The sequence below is a fragment of the Diadema antillarum genome, unplaced genomic scaffold (assembly GCF_040938485.1).
Source record: "Diadema antillarum isolate AM-2024a unplaced genomic scaffold, OU_Dant_1.0 seq00000674_RagTag, whole genome shotgun sequence".
In the NCBI taxonomy this organism is placed as follows: Eukaryota; Metazoa; Echinodermata; class Echinoidea; order Diadematoida; family Diadematidae; genus Diadema; species Diadema antillarum.
In genome coordinates, this window is record NW_027271580.1 from 2,185,665 (window position 1) to 2,201,902 (window position 16,238).

The window sequence follows — 16,238 nt, forward strand, 5'->3', positions numbered from 1 at the left end:
AAGGAGCCAGCAGTAGGCATGGCATACGTGTGTATCCAACAGCCATCGCTCGCTCCTTTTCCCACCCCCACCCTTCCAAAGTGTCACAAAATGTGTACTTTATTGAAGAGTAGAGCCCAGCGGTGGCACTCTGGGTCATTTCTAGGTTCCTATCGGGTGAGGAGAGAAAAGGAAAACAGAGATAATCTCATAATTTTGATAAAATTCTCACAACTGCGGTGCACTTCATGGAGATACTAGAGAAATATGACTCAGTGTGGGTCTCCGCCGAGTTTGTTGTCATCCGTTGCCATGGTGATGGCAAAGTATTGGGTTATCTTTCCCCCTGTCTGCCTCGAGGGGAAATCATTGCATCTGATTGGACGATGCATACATACTTGACCCAATGCTGACCTCAATTCAGTTCCTAGGCATACCTGCACGCACGTCAGTGGTCTGCTTTAAAGGCTTGCAGTGTGTGCAGTATTTCAACCTGATCTAAGTTGTGTCAATGATTTTGATATTCTCTACATGCTTCTCTCATATGGGAGAAACATGGTGCTTAAAGCAGCAGGAGATGCCTATAATGCAGTATTGTCACATTTGTGAAAGAAAGCTTTTCAAAATCTGCACCATTTTATTTTCAACGTATTCTTGTCTCCTTGTCTTTTCCTCACAGGACTACCTCATATTGTGGCGTGACCGTATGGAGGCACTACTAAATAAGAACCTGGGCCCAGCAGCTCCGAAGGATGTGGACCATTCTGCTGTTACGAAGACGCACACTGTGGAGGGGGAGGCAGAGAAACCAAGCACCCCAACAGGAGTGGACGAGGTGGAGATTGTGACCAGCTCCATGGCACAGCACCACAGCCCCCTCTGTTGACAGCCGGAGTGATAGCGTGTGCCAAGAAGGCAGTTTGTCCCAAACAAACTGAGATCACAGAACATGGCAGAAGCCTCCGCATCCAAGCAACATCTGTGGCAAGCACCCAGGGAGATGCGCGGCGGTGGGATGTTTTCACCGCCGCATTTCACTTCTCATCATCCAGACAACTTCGGAGAAGACGGGGAAAGAAGTTTCCAAGATCAGTCGTGGCAGGCCCTGGGGGAAAGCACTGCGGCATGGGAACAGTGTCTTTGGCGAGATAGCTCATGACGATCCCTACGCTATCAGAAACATGATCTTGTCATAGGAAACGGGTACCATTGCTCCAGAAAAGTGAGCAAAAGAGGGAGGGGCCAATGTCATGTCACCTGCATGTAGCCACACCCAAATTATCTGCAAGATGGCTGGGTTCTGTTAGTCCTTTCACACCCTCTCTCCCACTGAGAGTGAGGTGGATGCAGTCTGTGACTACATTCAGCACAGTACTAATCACAAGTCTTTTTATCTCTCAAACCTTTCTGATATCGCAAGATTCCACCCAGCAATCACCTAGAGGCCGTCATGTAGCCGACAAACCATCTGGCCCCTTCCTCACAGAGGAGAGTAATTATAATAGTGGCAGCTGAGACATATATTTCTTATAACTACTCTCAAGAATATTTGTACACAGGTGGATGCAATATACCTACCAGAAGTCTGTGCTCCATTGTCAACATATCTTTTGAGTGAATTTGATAATTTACGCTACTTTCAATGCAATTAGGAGATGTATGTAGAAAGAGTTGGAAGGATAGCTGTGCAGGCATCTACCTGCAGACATTGGCTCACCAATGTGCCTTGACTGTTCCATGGTTTCAGAAGTGGTTTACTATAAAGGAATTGTAATGTGATGAAGATGATAATGATGATGAGAATGCTGATTGATGTGTAATTGTGGTAATTGTGGCAGTAGAATAGCATATTGTACATGTTACTGTCGTTGAATTTTCTTTCTTATCCATCGAAATTCGTAACAACGGTAATCAGATGCTGTTTGAATGGAGGAATATGGAGATGTCTGGATGAAACTGTTTGTGTAAAATGGATTGGATAGTTGATGATGGAGCATAGACTCTCAAAATGTCTGTGATCACTACACCTGTTCAACTTGGCAACGCAAGTACTCCTGACAGACTGTCGGTGAGGTGCTCTCTATCTCTCTTATAAAAAAAAAAAGAAGAAAAATGTGGTGGAATGTTGTATGCAGCCGCTGAAGTCTGAAAATTAGTGTATTTCCTTTGGAAACTAATTGACGTAGCTTTTAGTGGAAACCTCATTTGCCTCATTTTTTTTTTTTTTTTTCTAGACAACGTATTTTATTTTTTGCAAGTCAGATCTAGGATTTTTAAATTTACTACTAAGAAAGGAAGCTGAAGTTAATATTTGTATGCATGCTTGTATGAGTGAAAGGACATTAGTTTCATGAGTAATGGTGATATCGAGTAATAATGCACTTGTCAGAAATCTTGCTATTTTTTCTATTTTTTTTTTCTACTACATCTCTTTAGATGTGGATGGTATGTCCCTTCATATTGATATGAAAAGTAAAATTGCAATAACAACTTTTTCTTCCACGAAGCATTTCTGTTCACTGTAAACAATGTGAAAAGAGCATGCCAATGTTAAAGTTTTGACTGCATTGAATTTTTAAGATGTACCAATGTGCCATACTGTCATGACACTTGTTGGGTTTGTTGTTCTTTTTTTTTTACCTTGTGTAAAATCTTGATTATGAAGATCTTTCTGAAGGGTATAAGAATGTCACCTCACAGATTTTTATTCCATTATTATTATCATTATTATTTTTTGATATGTGTGTGTGCCAGCACTTCAATCATTCCACACCATAAAGGGGAGCGGTCCATTCGCCTTCCAGTCCAGTACGCCAACACAATATCATTCCAAATATGGTCGCTTTCAAATCCCATTGACATATGAATTAGAGCTGACACAACTAGAATATGTTTTGTCTTGTGTCTGTTCCAAGAGGAATGAGCAAAATCCATGTTCTGTTGTGGTACACCCACCCCCTTCTTTGTCAACAGGGATAGGAGTACTACAGATGAGCATTTTGTAGTAGGTATGTTATTATTGTAGAATAACAAAGTGTAATCTTTTTACCACTGTGCCTTAAAAGTTAAACAGCAATAATGGATGTTATATTCCTTGTTATCTGTAAGGAAGTTGCTCCATGCTCTTGTATGCAAATAAGTGCCCAAAGATATATTCATGCAACTGTATTAGGTCATGTGTTCTCCATTTGTTCTCTTTTTTTTTTCTTTGTGAGATTTTATGATCTGTAGCTGGATTGAGGTGTAATTAACTCAGAACCTGAACCATGCAGTACTTGTAATGTAAGAATTATCTTGAGCATCAATTGCATTTAACTTCCATTTGAAATTGACATATCATGAGTACTAGATAATGGATTTTGTGGTGTTTTTGCAAAGTATTATGCTATTTGGTGTGTTTATAAATTCTTGCAGGCTTTTATAACTCAGTTTTGAACATTTCCATTTGTATGTGAGAACAACACGTCATTCAAACTTAGCTGTTACTCTCTTTGTAAATCAAATTTCTCAAAATTAAGAAAAAAGTACAAAAATAATAGTTTAGTGACACTGAGGACAGTGATAGTCAAGGCATAGTTGAGTATAAGAGTTTTATTTTTAAACTAAAATCCTGTGTGCGAGATTGAGTGTGAGTGACAGAAACATATACCCTATTCAAGTTTTGCAGTGGCCTATGTTAGATTCTGTTAAAGTATTTGTTCTTTTTTTTTCCCTTTATCAAAAAATCAAAATAGGAACTACCACTTATGAAAAACGACCTTGGCTGTGTTGTGAGTTTTGTTTTGTCCTCTAGAAATCATTGTTCATGAGGGATTTTGTGTGTCTTACGTGTATCAAAATTTATTCTATCTTGTCTGCTATGGCTCTGAATATAGTTCCTCAGGCAGTTTTGTGAGGGGTTGTCGAAAGAAACAGTAAAGAGAAAGGAGATATATTGTAACGGATTGAGTAGTACTTAAAATATATATTGCACACACACAAAATACAAGGTAGCCATAAGATGTAATGGTGTGTTGTGAAACTTGGAATGTTAATTTGTTATGATGTCCCGATTTTATCCTGTACGTCTTGTAATTGTTTAATTATGCATTCCATCTATAATGAATGTTTATAAATTTTCTAACGTGATTATAACACTCAAAATGCTAAGAGCAGAAATGGATCCCATTTTAAATTCCTTTAAGTTATTTTCATATGTGTTATTTTTTCACCAGAATTTTGTTAAGTACCAGTGGTTCAGTTGTAATTGTACTACATGTATGAATAGTAGGACCAATTGAATGGATGCTTCCGAAACAATTTAATCACAAAATTGACTGTGTTCTATATGCATGGGTACTATCAGCTATCTACTTTCTCTTACATGTGAGTCTTATATCTTATTTCGCTATTCTTTTCTCTCATCACCTCGCTCTCCATTTATCTTTTCTCTCACATCTAAAAATTAGGTGGAATTCACCAGAACTTTTCTTTCCTGCCAAAATAATTTTGGTTGGAAGATTTCTTTAGTCAAATTTTTGCATTAAGTTTTTGTTCTTTTCCCATCTCTTTTATTCTATTTTTCTCTTCAATTTTTTTCTTACTCTTTTTTTTCTTCGCTGAATTTAACATCCTATCATTTTTTGTTTGTTTGATGATACTGGAGTGCAGTTTTTCTTTTTGTGAAATGTCTTCAGCGAGACTACGACGGAGTCGGAATGAGTTTACATCCAAGAGAAAACAATTCTGTATGTGTGGTTGCCATGATACTTTATGTGCAGATTCTTAAATCTGCAAGAAAGTTTTTATGTTTTGTTTGTCCTGTGTCTTTTATTATCATGGCAACCATAACATCTAAATTGGATTGAAAATTTCAGGATGTAATGGTATTGGAAACAAATGTGTGCAGAGTTTTTATATTAATATGTGGTTATTACTTGTGAGGCCTTTTGAGTGAGAATTAAAATAAAAGAAAAAAACAAATATGCAGATTGGCTTATGATTTCTTATTATACGTTGTGACACTGAAAGGAATGATGGGATGAATATGTAAAAATTGTTTGCTTCGTTCGTTAAGGTAATTATGATGATGATGTTTGGTAGTGTTGCTGGGTGTGTGTTTGATGATGATGGCCTTAAAGGCATTTTTACACAATATGTATATTCAGCTTATTTTATTTTGTTTTATTTTTTAGATCTGAGCTAAAGAAATTTTAGACAGCTTCGTCTGAGATTGTCCTCATTCTGAATTGCAAGTAGATTACTTTACCACAAAGAAAAATGCCCCTTAGATTATTATGTACATTTTATTTAAAATAAAGATAAACATGAAAAAGTAAGTGCTCAGTGTACTAATAGTTTGAAAACAGAACAAAGCTGTACAGACAGCATCATACATTGTGAGAACACACATATATGTATGTGTATGTATGTACGTGTATATTCTACTGTGTGTGTATATATATATATATATATGTGTGTGTGTGTGTGTGTGTGTGTGTTCACAACAGTAGTAATTAAGAAAACTCTAAAAGACATTGTTTTAACGAATTTTCGCCCATAGGGCTTTGTCGAGTCAATGGCACGCTTTATCTTGAAGATGGTGTGAATCAAAATAAAAGATGCTGTTATTCATATATACATAATATATGATTCAATATACAGACAACAATTTGGTAACAATCGGTGAATGCAAAGAAATAACAGACTTGACTCAATAAGCATTGTGATTTAGCTTTTGCCAGCCTCTAGTTGATTCCATATTTACACATGTTGAAACTCATTTACACGAATAACAATTTGAATTGTGACGTCAAATCTATTTCTGCAACGTCTGAACAATACAAAACTAGGCTTACACACAAAATGATAAATAGTGAAAAACACGCACGTACACACACATTAGAGTACTTCTTGATTACTAGTAGGCCTAATCTATTTGTATACATGTATTTGTTTATTCATCTTTCTATACAGTATATCTTCACTTAGATTAACAATTCATTCATAGTTTTCACACTGCTCGGGTAGGGTGACTTTATCGTCTACAGGGTGGAAGAACCCTTGAGAACCCCATGACCGATTTTCACCAAACTTGGCAGGTAGCGTCCCTAGGGGGATAGAATCTCAATTTGTTAAAATGGGCGCCATGCCCCCCCCCCCCCCCCCAGGCTCCCAGAGGGGTCCAACCCCCCCCCCCCAAAAAAAAAAAAATAATAAATAAATAAATAAATAGATAAAATAAAATAAAATAAAAAAATAAATAAAATAAATAAATAAATGAATAAATAAATAAATAAATAAATAAAAATAAAAAAAATTAAGGAATCTTAAAAAAATCTTCTTCTCTAGAACTAGAAGTGATAGAGCTATGAGTTGGTACATTGATGACTGTAGTTTCAAGTTTGTTCATGGCGGAATCAGGGGTGCCCCCCTCGGGACCAAGGGGAAGGGGGTGGGGAGGGGTCCTAATGGGGCCCACATTGTACATTTTTATCTCTTCCTTGAACATGCCGCAATGAATTTTCACCAAACTTGGCAGGTAGCATCCCCAGGGGGATAGAATCTCATTCCATCATTATGGGCACCATGCCTTACCTGGGGGGCCCCAGGGGCCTAAATTGGGGCCTAAATTGTAAATTTCTGTCTTTTTCTTGAAAACCCCATGACGAATTTTCACCAAACTTGGCAGGTAGCATCCCTAGGGGGATAGAATCTCATATCCATCAAATGGGCACCATGCCCACCTGAGGGCCCCCAGGGGGGCCCAAAACTGCATAGTCCAACATTCTATGAAGTACAGTGTACCTTGCAGGTATTTTTACCAGTGTGATGGAATATGATGCAAATAGACACCATACCCCCAGCTCTCAAACTGCCCCACCACAAGTTTCCAATGTTCTCAGGTAAGAGTCTGCCAGAATACATGGAAGGTGAACTTGTGATACTCAGGTGAGCGCGAGACCCCCGGGTCTCTTGTTAACATGTCATCACTACCTTCCACTTCAACCATCTCACGCGTAGTGGGATGTGTGCCAAAACTTATCACTGTTAGTTTATCGTCTTCTTACTGGCGTGACTAGATGGAGACAGCCATACCGGGGGTCCGTTTCATGAAGCTATCACATAAAAGCTATCACATAAATCTTAGAATGGCCAAGCCGCTCCTAAGCTAGGAGAGACTTTCACGGAGAAGTGAAAACCATTTCACGAAGTCTCTCCTAGGTTAGGAGAGACTTTAATTATTTCAATCATCATGTTCGAGGGTAATACTAATTAACATATCATTAGCATATCATCTCCCTATTGTACATACGGTGAGCACTCGCTACATAGACATAGCACGTATACACACAGGGTATACACACTATACAGCGCAGAGGCAACAAATCTACGACGGAGGCAAGATCCCAAAGGCCAAGTTGCATTATACACCGCTACTAGTACATATTTCAATTAGTGAGTATGTTTAAAGCTGTCTGCAATTGAAAAGTAATGCATGAGGATTCATAATGTTATATTATGTGGATATATTTTTGTTCGAATCTTCTACAATTCTCCAAGGGCTAGCTAGATGTAGATCTAGTCTTACCGGTAGTAGCGTTATCACAATAGTCCCACGTAGCCACATTGCCGTTTGTTTGAAAGACTAAATAGCCAGCTGAGTACTTGTATGGAGCTAAATAGGTAAAACGTTAGTAATTAGCATGGTAAATTAGTAATAGTGAAATGTTTGTGGGTTGATTTTTATGATATATTCAGCGTGCAGATATTTCATGAGAGCAATTGCCCGATTTGTTCTTGTATGGCTGAATTGCAGGTAACTTAAGGCCTGAATAGTGTAGGGGATCGAAGAAGAAACCAGAAATTTCATAAGAATTGGTTTGCATTTATTTTTAATTTTTATTGTTATTATATTTTTGAAGACGTGTCTAACAAATAACATTAAATAATTACACTGTCACTAGCTGTTTTGCCTGTGTGGATAGTATTCAGAAGTGATACAAATTTTCCGTTTTGTGTCAAATCGACAGGAAAGATCTGTTTGTTTGTTGTTGTTTTTTTCAGTTTAGAAAATCTAGGTTATTTTGTCTCACAGAATTATGGGCCTAGCCTAGGCCTAATGTTTTTAAGTCCTAACGTGAACTGTATAGCAGTAGCGTTAGCATTTACGGAGAACCGGCTGTAGGACCTAGTGTAACATTACCTGTGTCATTGTTACGTTTACAAGTCCTAATGTTACTGTCTAACGTTACTATTACCCAGGTACTATAGGTCTACAACCAAAATTTGTAAAGTACCGTACTGGGGTTTCAGGGGTTATAACTGCAACCAGCCCGAACACGAAGCACTGTGTACAACTAAACAGGGAGTGCCCCGGGGTTCTATCTAGAGAGTCAGACAGTGGTTAGACTAACTAGATCTAGTAGTAGTAGGAGGGCCTAGTAGTAGTACGTAGATCCAGGTCTACACAGAATATAAATTGGAAACCATGGTTCGATCAGATCTTGGTTCAGACTTGAAAGCTATCTTCAACAATTCTAAGTGCATACAGCACTGTAATCGCAATGCATATGTCACAATAAGATAGAGAATGATGTTTACCTAAATTCATTGGCATGGAACCTCTAGAATTCTACTGCTATACTATCAGATGTCTATAGATCTAGAATCCGGAGGTATAGTGATCCTGAGTAGCACCTACTGACCTAGATACTACTTAACCAGTGTACCCGGTATACCAAAAGTATAACCAGACTAGACCCTTAGCCTTGGTATTCCTAGATCTAATTAAACACATTATCACTAACATAAGTAGGCCTATCACTCATCAGTAAGGAAGTTAATGGGTCTTCTAAATAGTGCTATCTATCAAGGCAATTAGTAGATTCTATAGGTCCATACTCCGATGCAAGTACCACTTACACAACTTCTTTTAGCAATTTAATTCATGATGACATGACAACAGTTGATGATCAGAGTCAGACTGTGGCTGCATCTCAGGCTGTAACTGCGACCAACCCTAAATGTGAAACCACAGTACAGCTGGTCCTACCAAATCTTAGGTAGATGTAGACCTTGCCACATGGATGCCTATTGACAAGATCTAGAACCTCAAGTCATAATACCCCAAACTATAGGCTTGCACATGTTGAATTGAGACAACTCAAATACTAGAAGTGTGTCTTTTAATCATCCCCCCCCAAAAAAAAAAAATAATAATAATATAAGGTCCTTTACATATTTAAACTGCAAAAACATGTGAACTGATTTCAAATTTCATGCATATTCAAGATATTGTGTGTAAAATCTTGTATAATCAAACAACAGTTTGAAAACACACTTTCTATTTTGTATTCACATTTTCAATTATAGTGTTAGATATGGAACATCAGTCAGACTGCTACAATCAGACTACTGCATCTCACAAAGCCCAGAGTCAGTTGCTGAACTTCACTGAACACAGAACCAAGCTGCTGAACTTCCATCTTCTCCACAGCTATACTGCTACTGAACTTCGTTGAGACTTAGCTACCGGCATGGTCACCTTCAACAGAATGCAAGTATTTTAGCTAATACTATTTTAGCAGACAACATATCTGTATAATATATTTTCAAATACTACAATTGCAACATTATTTTCATTTGGACATCAAATTGTCTCTGGATTTTTAGTTGAATAGTGTTAGACAGGAAATATTGAAACGATGTTTGCTGTACTGTCCAACCTGGTAATTGAAAACACACATTCTTATCCAATGAATAGTGACCCTTCTAGAAACAACTGTTCTGTGCTTTTTTTATTTATTTCACTATCTGTAGAATATGACATACTGATCCAATTGAAAAGAGATAATTCATGGAAAGGGGGAGGGGTACCTGCATGTCTACATGTATCAAGCTCCTGGAACAAACTTTAGCAGTCACGTTATCTTAATAATGTAGGTCCTACTATGATTGTTTAATATTACCCTCTCCCTTTTCTAGTATCAAAACAACCTCATGCTCTTGCAATGTTTGAAACAAGAATATTCGACATAGCTTATCATTTTAAACTGTGAAAAGTCCTATTTACAGCTTATCAGTAGATACTAGTGAATTCAGTCTTTCAAAATCAATGGTAGGGCTTTACAATTTGATTGCTATAGCCTGTTATAGCAACGGCTAAGCACCCATCTCTAACATACTTTCTAATGTCCCATGTCCTGCACTCTTGTTTGTAAGATATTAACTGTTCTTGTATATTGAATAAACTCCAAACAGCCAAGGACCAGACAACAGGTGAACTTCATCCAGTTCAGAGTTAAGGACTGGGGGCAAGATGCAAATGGAAAAGTCAAGTGACAGTGTCATGGATATTCCACCATCTTCATTTGGTATGTTAAATAATTATTTTTAGCTATTGAAGCAAGTTGAGAAATCATATGTTATCTTGATCATCTACAGTTGGCTGCAAAATTATTCAACCCCTCTCTTGCATTTTGGACACTCTGGCATAATGAATTACATTATAACTGAGATTATTTCTAAATCATACAAGTGATGATCAGATAGTTTGCTACAAGTAAATAACAGATCAATAGCCTTTGATTTGCATATAGTTACAAACTTTAATCATTCATGGATAAAGAGATATGGTCCAGTGATCACATTTATGGTCATTTTTAGTCCTTTCAGTGATCACTGAAATACTTCGTTGAATATGGTTTGTTCACTCAATGTTTTGATAGGTGACACAATATGATGGAATTTGATGTAGGATTCTTAATATTTCAGTTGGCAGTTTTCATTGCACAAAAATATCTAAATGAACTAATTTCTAGTGAAAGTTGCCACCATAGAGTTTGTACAGAGGTTTAGCCATGATATCAATAATTCAAAGTTTAAGTCATGTCAAAATGAATATAACCCATTGAAATGCTAAGAGTTGTGTATAGAATGGCAAGATACTACAAAAATTCCATAAAAACAAAAGAAATTAATTGTTATCATCAGACCATAACACGTCACACTTCAGTGATCACAGAAAGGTCTGAAATGACCACAATGTGCTCACAGGACCTTATCTCTTCATGCATGAATGATCAAAGTTTCTAACTTTATGCAAATCAAAGACTATTGATCAGGTAAGCATTTGTCATAAACTATCTGTTCACCACTTGTATATGATTTAGTAATTGTAATGTTATTTCATTTGCCATAGTGTCCATAATGCAATGGGGTTGAATAATTCTGCTGCCAACTGAATAAAGTGAATGCTTGTTATTAATTTCCCCTCTCATTTATTACTAAAAATTCTTACAATTTCCTAACAGGGGCTCATTACATAGTGATTCAAACTTTGAAAACTGGCAATTACAACTTGTTGTTCACATAATATATCTGACAAAATTGATAATAATTAATGAACATTTTGTTGTTATTGCTTGTTTTAATAAAGATGTACACTCATCTTAAATATTTTACAAATATCCCATTTGTGCATCCGATGTTTCTGTTTGTATGGCATTTAACTGTTCTTATATTTGCAAACCCAAAGGCCTGAAGAGAGCTGAACCTCACCAAGCCTTGGGACAGACAGCTGCAGCTTAACTTCACCCAGGTCAGAGTCAGACTGCAATTGGACTACGAACTGTATAGCAGCATCTTATCTATGACAGAACACAGGTATGCTTTCTCAAATTAAACCTGAAAGTATAAAGATTTTACAAAATAAACAACTTGAATAACAGTTGAAAAAAGGCAACCTCTGTTGATGACATATCAGTTACAGGTAATTTGGTCTTTCTTATTTTAGCAATTATTGTAGACTTGGTGGACAAACAATGTCACCTCTGTATGTGAACTGTTCCACACGAGAAATTAAGAAATTAGTGCATTTATATACCCCAGTTGGGAGTTGATTCAATGTTTATGTCTATATCAGCCACAATAGTTGATTAATGCACTGACATGGCAATGCAGCTGACTTGTTGCATAACCCATTAATTCATCTTTCTGTTTATTTTTGAACTCCCAGCTTGCCTGATATGATTTGCAATCCTTTCTAAAAAAGTCAAATAAGTCTTAACTGACATGAATGAATAACATTATGTCAGATGAGTGATTTAAGTCACAGGCACATTTTCATTTTGAGTCTGTGTCACACCTTTTTTGTTATCAGGAAGAATCTGATACACTAATTCTTGTGTATGACAACCCAGACGATTTTTTTTTTTTTTTTTTTTTTTTTTGCCCTTGATGCTGTTAAACTGTCGCTAATATACATGTATTGTATATGAAATTGCTGACAAGCAGCTCTGTGTAATGATATGTGTGGTAGTCGTGTGTGTATTCATTCAACTGTACACCCACATGTTACCACTCTGTATAATGTCAGGGAGAGGGGATGTGATTTGCATGTCGCAAAATTTCAGTATGTAACCAGTATTGTTTATTTTTTCCATATTCTATTTCTTTTGTCCTTTCTTTCTTTTTTCTTTCATATAGATTCTCAAGGCATGGAGCTTGCCAAAGGTGATGCAGACAGGTTGAATATAACATATGTTGGTTTTGACCGCTGTGGATTCAATCCTTCAAAATTTAATGATATACAATATATACAATTTTTTTTTTTTTTTTTTGGGGGGGGGGGGAGGGTGGCTGCATTAGATGTGAGGATCTGATGTGTACCTGCAGCACTGTGATGAAAGTCATGAATGCGAATTTCATGGTGATTTTGTAATAGATCCTTATGACAAAAGCTTCTAGCACAACAAAAATTCCTAAAATGGAGTGTGAATATTATGTCTTTCAGGACATCATTTGGAAAATAAGAATAGGTCTATTGTTGCTAGACCTACACACATGATAAATTTTCAAATTTCATGCACTTGCTGCAAATGACATGAGTAATATTACAGAACCTAACAACATCTGGACTGTTTTCTGTCTGCTTTTCTATTTTGTGTTCACATAATTGGCATGCTCAATTTCAACTTAATCTGATAATCCCTTCATTATTGTTGCTCTAGAGTTTTGTATCCTAGTTTTTGTCCCATTCATTGCACCGAACATAGCTAGGTAAGATTAAGAGCTTAAGATAGACCGTATACTTCAGAACCTATTTGCTAGCTATGCTTTTGCAGAGTGTGTGCTTTCTTTCTAATATTCAAATAGGTTAGGAGAGTCCATCTGAATTCAGTTGTACATCATTTTAAAACTTAGAGTGTGCTCTTTCAGAAACAGGATTGGCCTTTTTTTTCTGCAGGATACTAAGAAACCACTATTGAAGTGCTACAGAGCATTAATTCAAAGAAGAGTTCAATGTTTATTTGACGAAAATTGGTTTTGAAATGGCTGAGATATCCAAAATAAAGGATTCTAATAAAAAATGGAACCAACCTTTTACTAGAATCGCTTTGTTTTACTCTGCTTTTGGATATCTCAATCATTTCAAAACTAATTTTTGTCAAATAAACATTGAATTCTTCTTTGAATTAATGGTCTTTCATATTTCATAAGAGGTTTCTTATTATATCACCCCCCCCCCCAAAAAAAAAAAAAAAGAAGAAATGTTAAAAATCTGAAACCAGGTCTCAACCAAAACTTTACCAGCCCTTTAACCAGAAATCCATGTTTGGTGACTTTCTGTTGATTTTGTGATACAGAGTCACAATTGCAGTGTTAGATATGAAGCTACAATCAGACTATTGCAGTCTGACTGCTGAACTTCACTGAGTTTTGTCATAGACGAGTCCACATAGTCCACATGGCATAAGTGCTTTGCCAGGTACATGTATTAACCAAACCAGAAATGAGAGAAATCCCCCTTCAAAAGAAAAAGCAAAAAAATTACAATACAAAACAGAACAGAAAAATTAAGTGTGCAAACAATTCAATGAAAAGCAAATGGGTGAATTGAAGCACTCTGAAAAAAAAAAGATTTATATAAGTAAAGTGTAAGAAAGCATTTTAAAACAGATAAATGCAAATTCTGATTTCTGATCTTTGATGATTAAAAGCTGTTGTGCAGTAGACAAGGTCATTATTATTAGTATTAATATCATAAGTAATATTCTGATATAGGGAACCTTAGAGTGCAAAGAAGGTGGATTGCAACACATATTATCATATGCTTACAAAATATTTGCAATGATAGCATTGTGTGAAGTTCAGCTGTTTTCATATTTTGATTAATAAACCATGAAAACATTTCAAATGATTATGAAAGATCTGTTGATGTATAAGCGATCCAAACATAAATACATCAGTGAACGTTGCAGTGCATTGTTTTTGCTATTATTTCCAGGCGTGTGACGGCAATATTTATGTAACCCAGTTAGAAATTATGTCTATGCGGGCAATTATTATTTGATTAGAAAGATAGAATTAGGCATAGCTTATAATGTAGAAATGAAGTAGAATGTAATACTAGAAAATACTGTGAGTGATAATATTTTCACAATGACTCTTACCAGTATCACGAATGTGGTTGTGATAATTGTGCTGTGATTATGGTGACATTGAATAATGAAATAATGTTTTTTAAGATCAGATTTTCTAATGAAATAATGTTTTTTAAGATCAGATTTTCTAATGAAACAGGCAACGAGAATAAAATGTATGAAATTTTGACAGCAACAGCTGTTCCAATAGTTTTTGCAGTTACATAATCACTCACATGACATGTAGTTAAATTGTGAGGAATTGATATTAATGAGTATGAAATTGATAGCAGTGAATGAATTAAATAATTTAATCATTGACGGCATGTGTCCTCCTGCCTCTTTCAATGAAATGTGTTCCCATTGTGGCAATTGATAAGTGAAATCAAATCCAAGTACGAAACAAAGAATACCTGCAGAAATTAGAACTATCATTGTGATTTTTACCCCCACCTACAACTGAGGGAGTTTGTTCAACCAGCACTAACTTTATATAGTTTTATTAAAAAAAAAAAAGCTGTACCATGGCAATGTGTTGTTCAACATTGAATAAAGTTGTGTTTGGTTAATTCAAAAAATCTGTTTGTCACGTGTGTCTATATGTATCGCAAGTCAAGTGCTCAAAAACTGAGTGAATTAGATGAATAAACTGGAAAGTCCTATGATTTTTCACAAATGATGTTACCATGGCAACACACTGTTCAGTACAGTAGTAATGAAAGATGAATATACACAAGTACATAGTATAAATTTCACATGTTTCAAATTTCTAGTCAAATGCTCAAAAGCTTAGGAAGTTAGCTGAATCCAAAATATTTTTGAATGATTTTCATTCAAAATAATCTGTTACCATGGCAACACGTGTGAAAAAGAACAAAGAAGAAATTTGCACATCAGTCTATGTACTTAAGCAGTCTTATGTGCCAGATTTCAAGTAGAATGCTCAAATACTGAAGGAGTAAACTGAATCTACACCTTTTTTTATCATATTCATTGAAAATGCTGTTACCATGGCAACACAATGTTCTATATCTGTGAAAGATGAAGTTTACACAACTTCATATCATGGTGGTCACATGTACCAAATTTCAAGCAAAATGCTCAAAAGCTGAGAGATAGCAGAATCCACAATATTTTTGTATGATTTTCATTCAAAGTCTGCTGTTACCATGGCAACGCATTGTTCAACAATGGCGAAAGATGAAGTTTCCACATCTACGCACTATGCTGGTCACATGTGTGCCAAATTTCAAGTCATATGCACAAAAATTAACAAATTTAGCGAATTCACAATTTTTGTATGCTTTTAAGTGAAAAAAATGTTGTTACCATGGCAACGCATTGTTCAACAACAACCAAAGATTAGTTTTGCACATCTACATACTGTAATGGTCACGTGCCAAATTGTTGTTCAAATGTTAAAAGAAATTAAGGAAGTTAGGTCAATTCACGTATTTCTTTGTGTGATTGGTATATAGAAAAACTTGTTGCCATGGCAACAGATTTTTTTTTTCACACCACACATGAAAAAAAGTGTTTTGCACAACTACACATTACATTTATCTAATTCTATGCTGAATTTCAACTGCATTGCTTTAAAACTGAGGGCAGTAGTTCAATCCACAACAATTTGTATTATTTTTGTGAAAATTTGCCGTTGCCATGACAACGTATTATGCGATATTAATGAAAAAGATATCTTGCCAATCTACCTTTGACAGTGGTCACACATGCCAAATTTAGGGTCAATTACTCCAAAAATGAGACAAAATTTTGATACAATGGCTCTCTCAAAAAGCTATCACATAAACTTAGGAGTGCTCCTGACCACTCCTAGATTTATGTGATAGCTTT

At 36.0% G+C, this 16,238-nt stretch overlaps 1 protein-coding gene and 1 long non-coding RNA gene across 3 annotated transcripts in view; both read left to right on the forward strand.

The window, feature by feature from the left end:
• Nucleotides 1–4,371, forward strand: part of LOC139736903 (G1/S-specific cyclin-D2-like) — a 28,019-nt gene extending 23,648 nt beyond the window's left edge. Inside the window, exon 5 of the mRNA XM_071647576.1 lies at nucleotides 659–4,371. Coding sequence (XP_071503677.1) covers nucleotides 659–865 — 207 coding nt within the window. The 3' untranslated portion in view covers nucleotides 866–4,371. The remainder of the gene's footprint in view (nucleotides 1–658) is intronic.
• A 2,901-nt stretch (nucleotides 4,372–7,272) lies between these two features.
• LOC139736958 (uncharacterized) lies at nucleotides 7,273–12,487 on the forward strand. 2 transcript variants are annotated; one of them, XR_011711357.1, is made up of 5 exons: nucleotides 7,273–7,416; nucleotides 9,334–9,517; nucleotides 10,222–10,334; nucleotides 11,498–11,625; nucleotides 12,448–12,487. It is a non-coding gene; the product is annotated as an uncharacterized lncRNA (long non-coding RNA). The 2 variants fall into 2 exon arrangements; XR_011711356.1 differs by lacking the exon at nucleotides 7,273–7,416 and having other exon boundaries at nucleotides 9,173–9,517.
• Nucleotides 12,488–16,238: the final 3,751 nt, after the last annotated feature.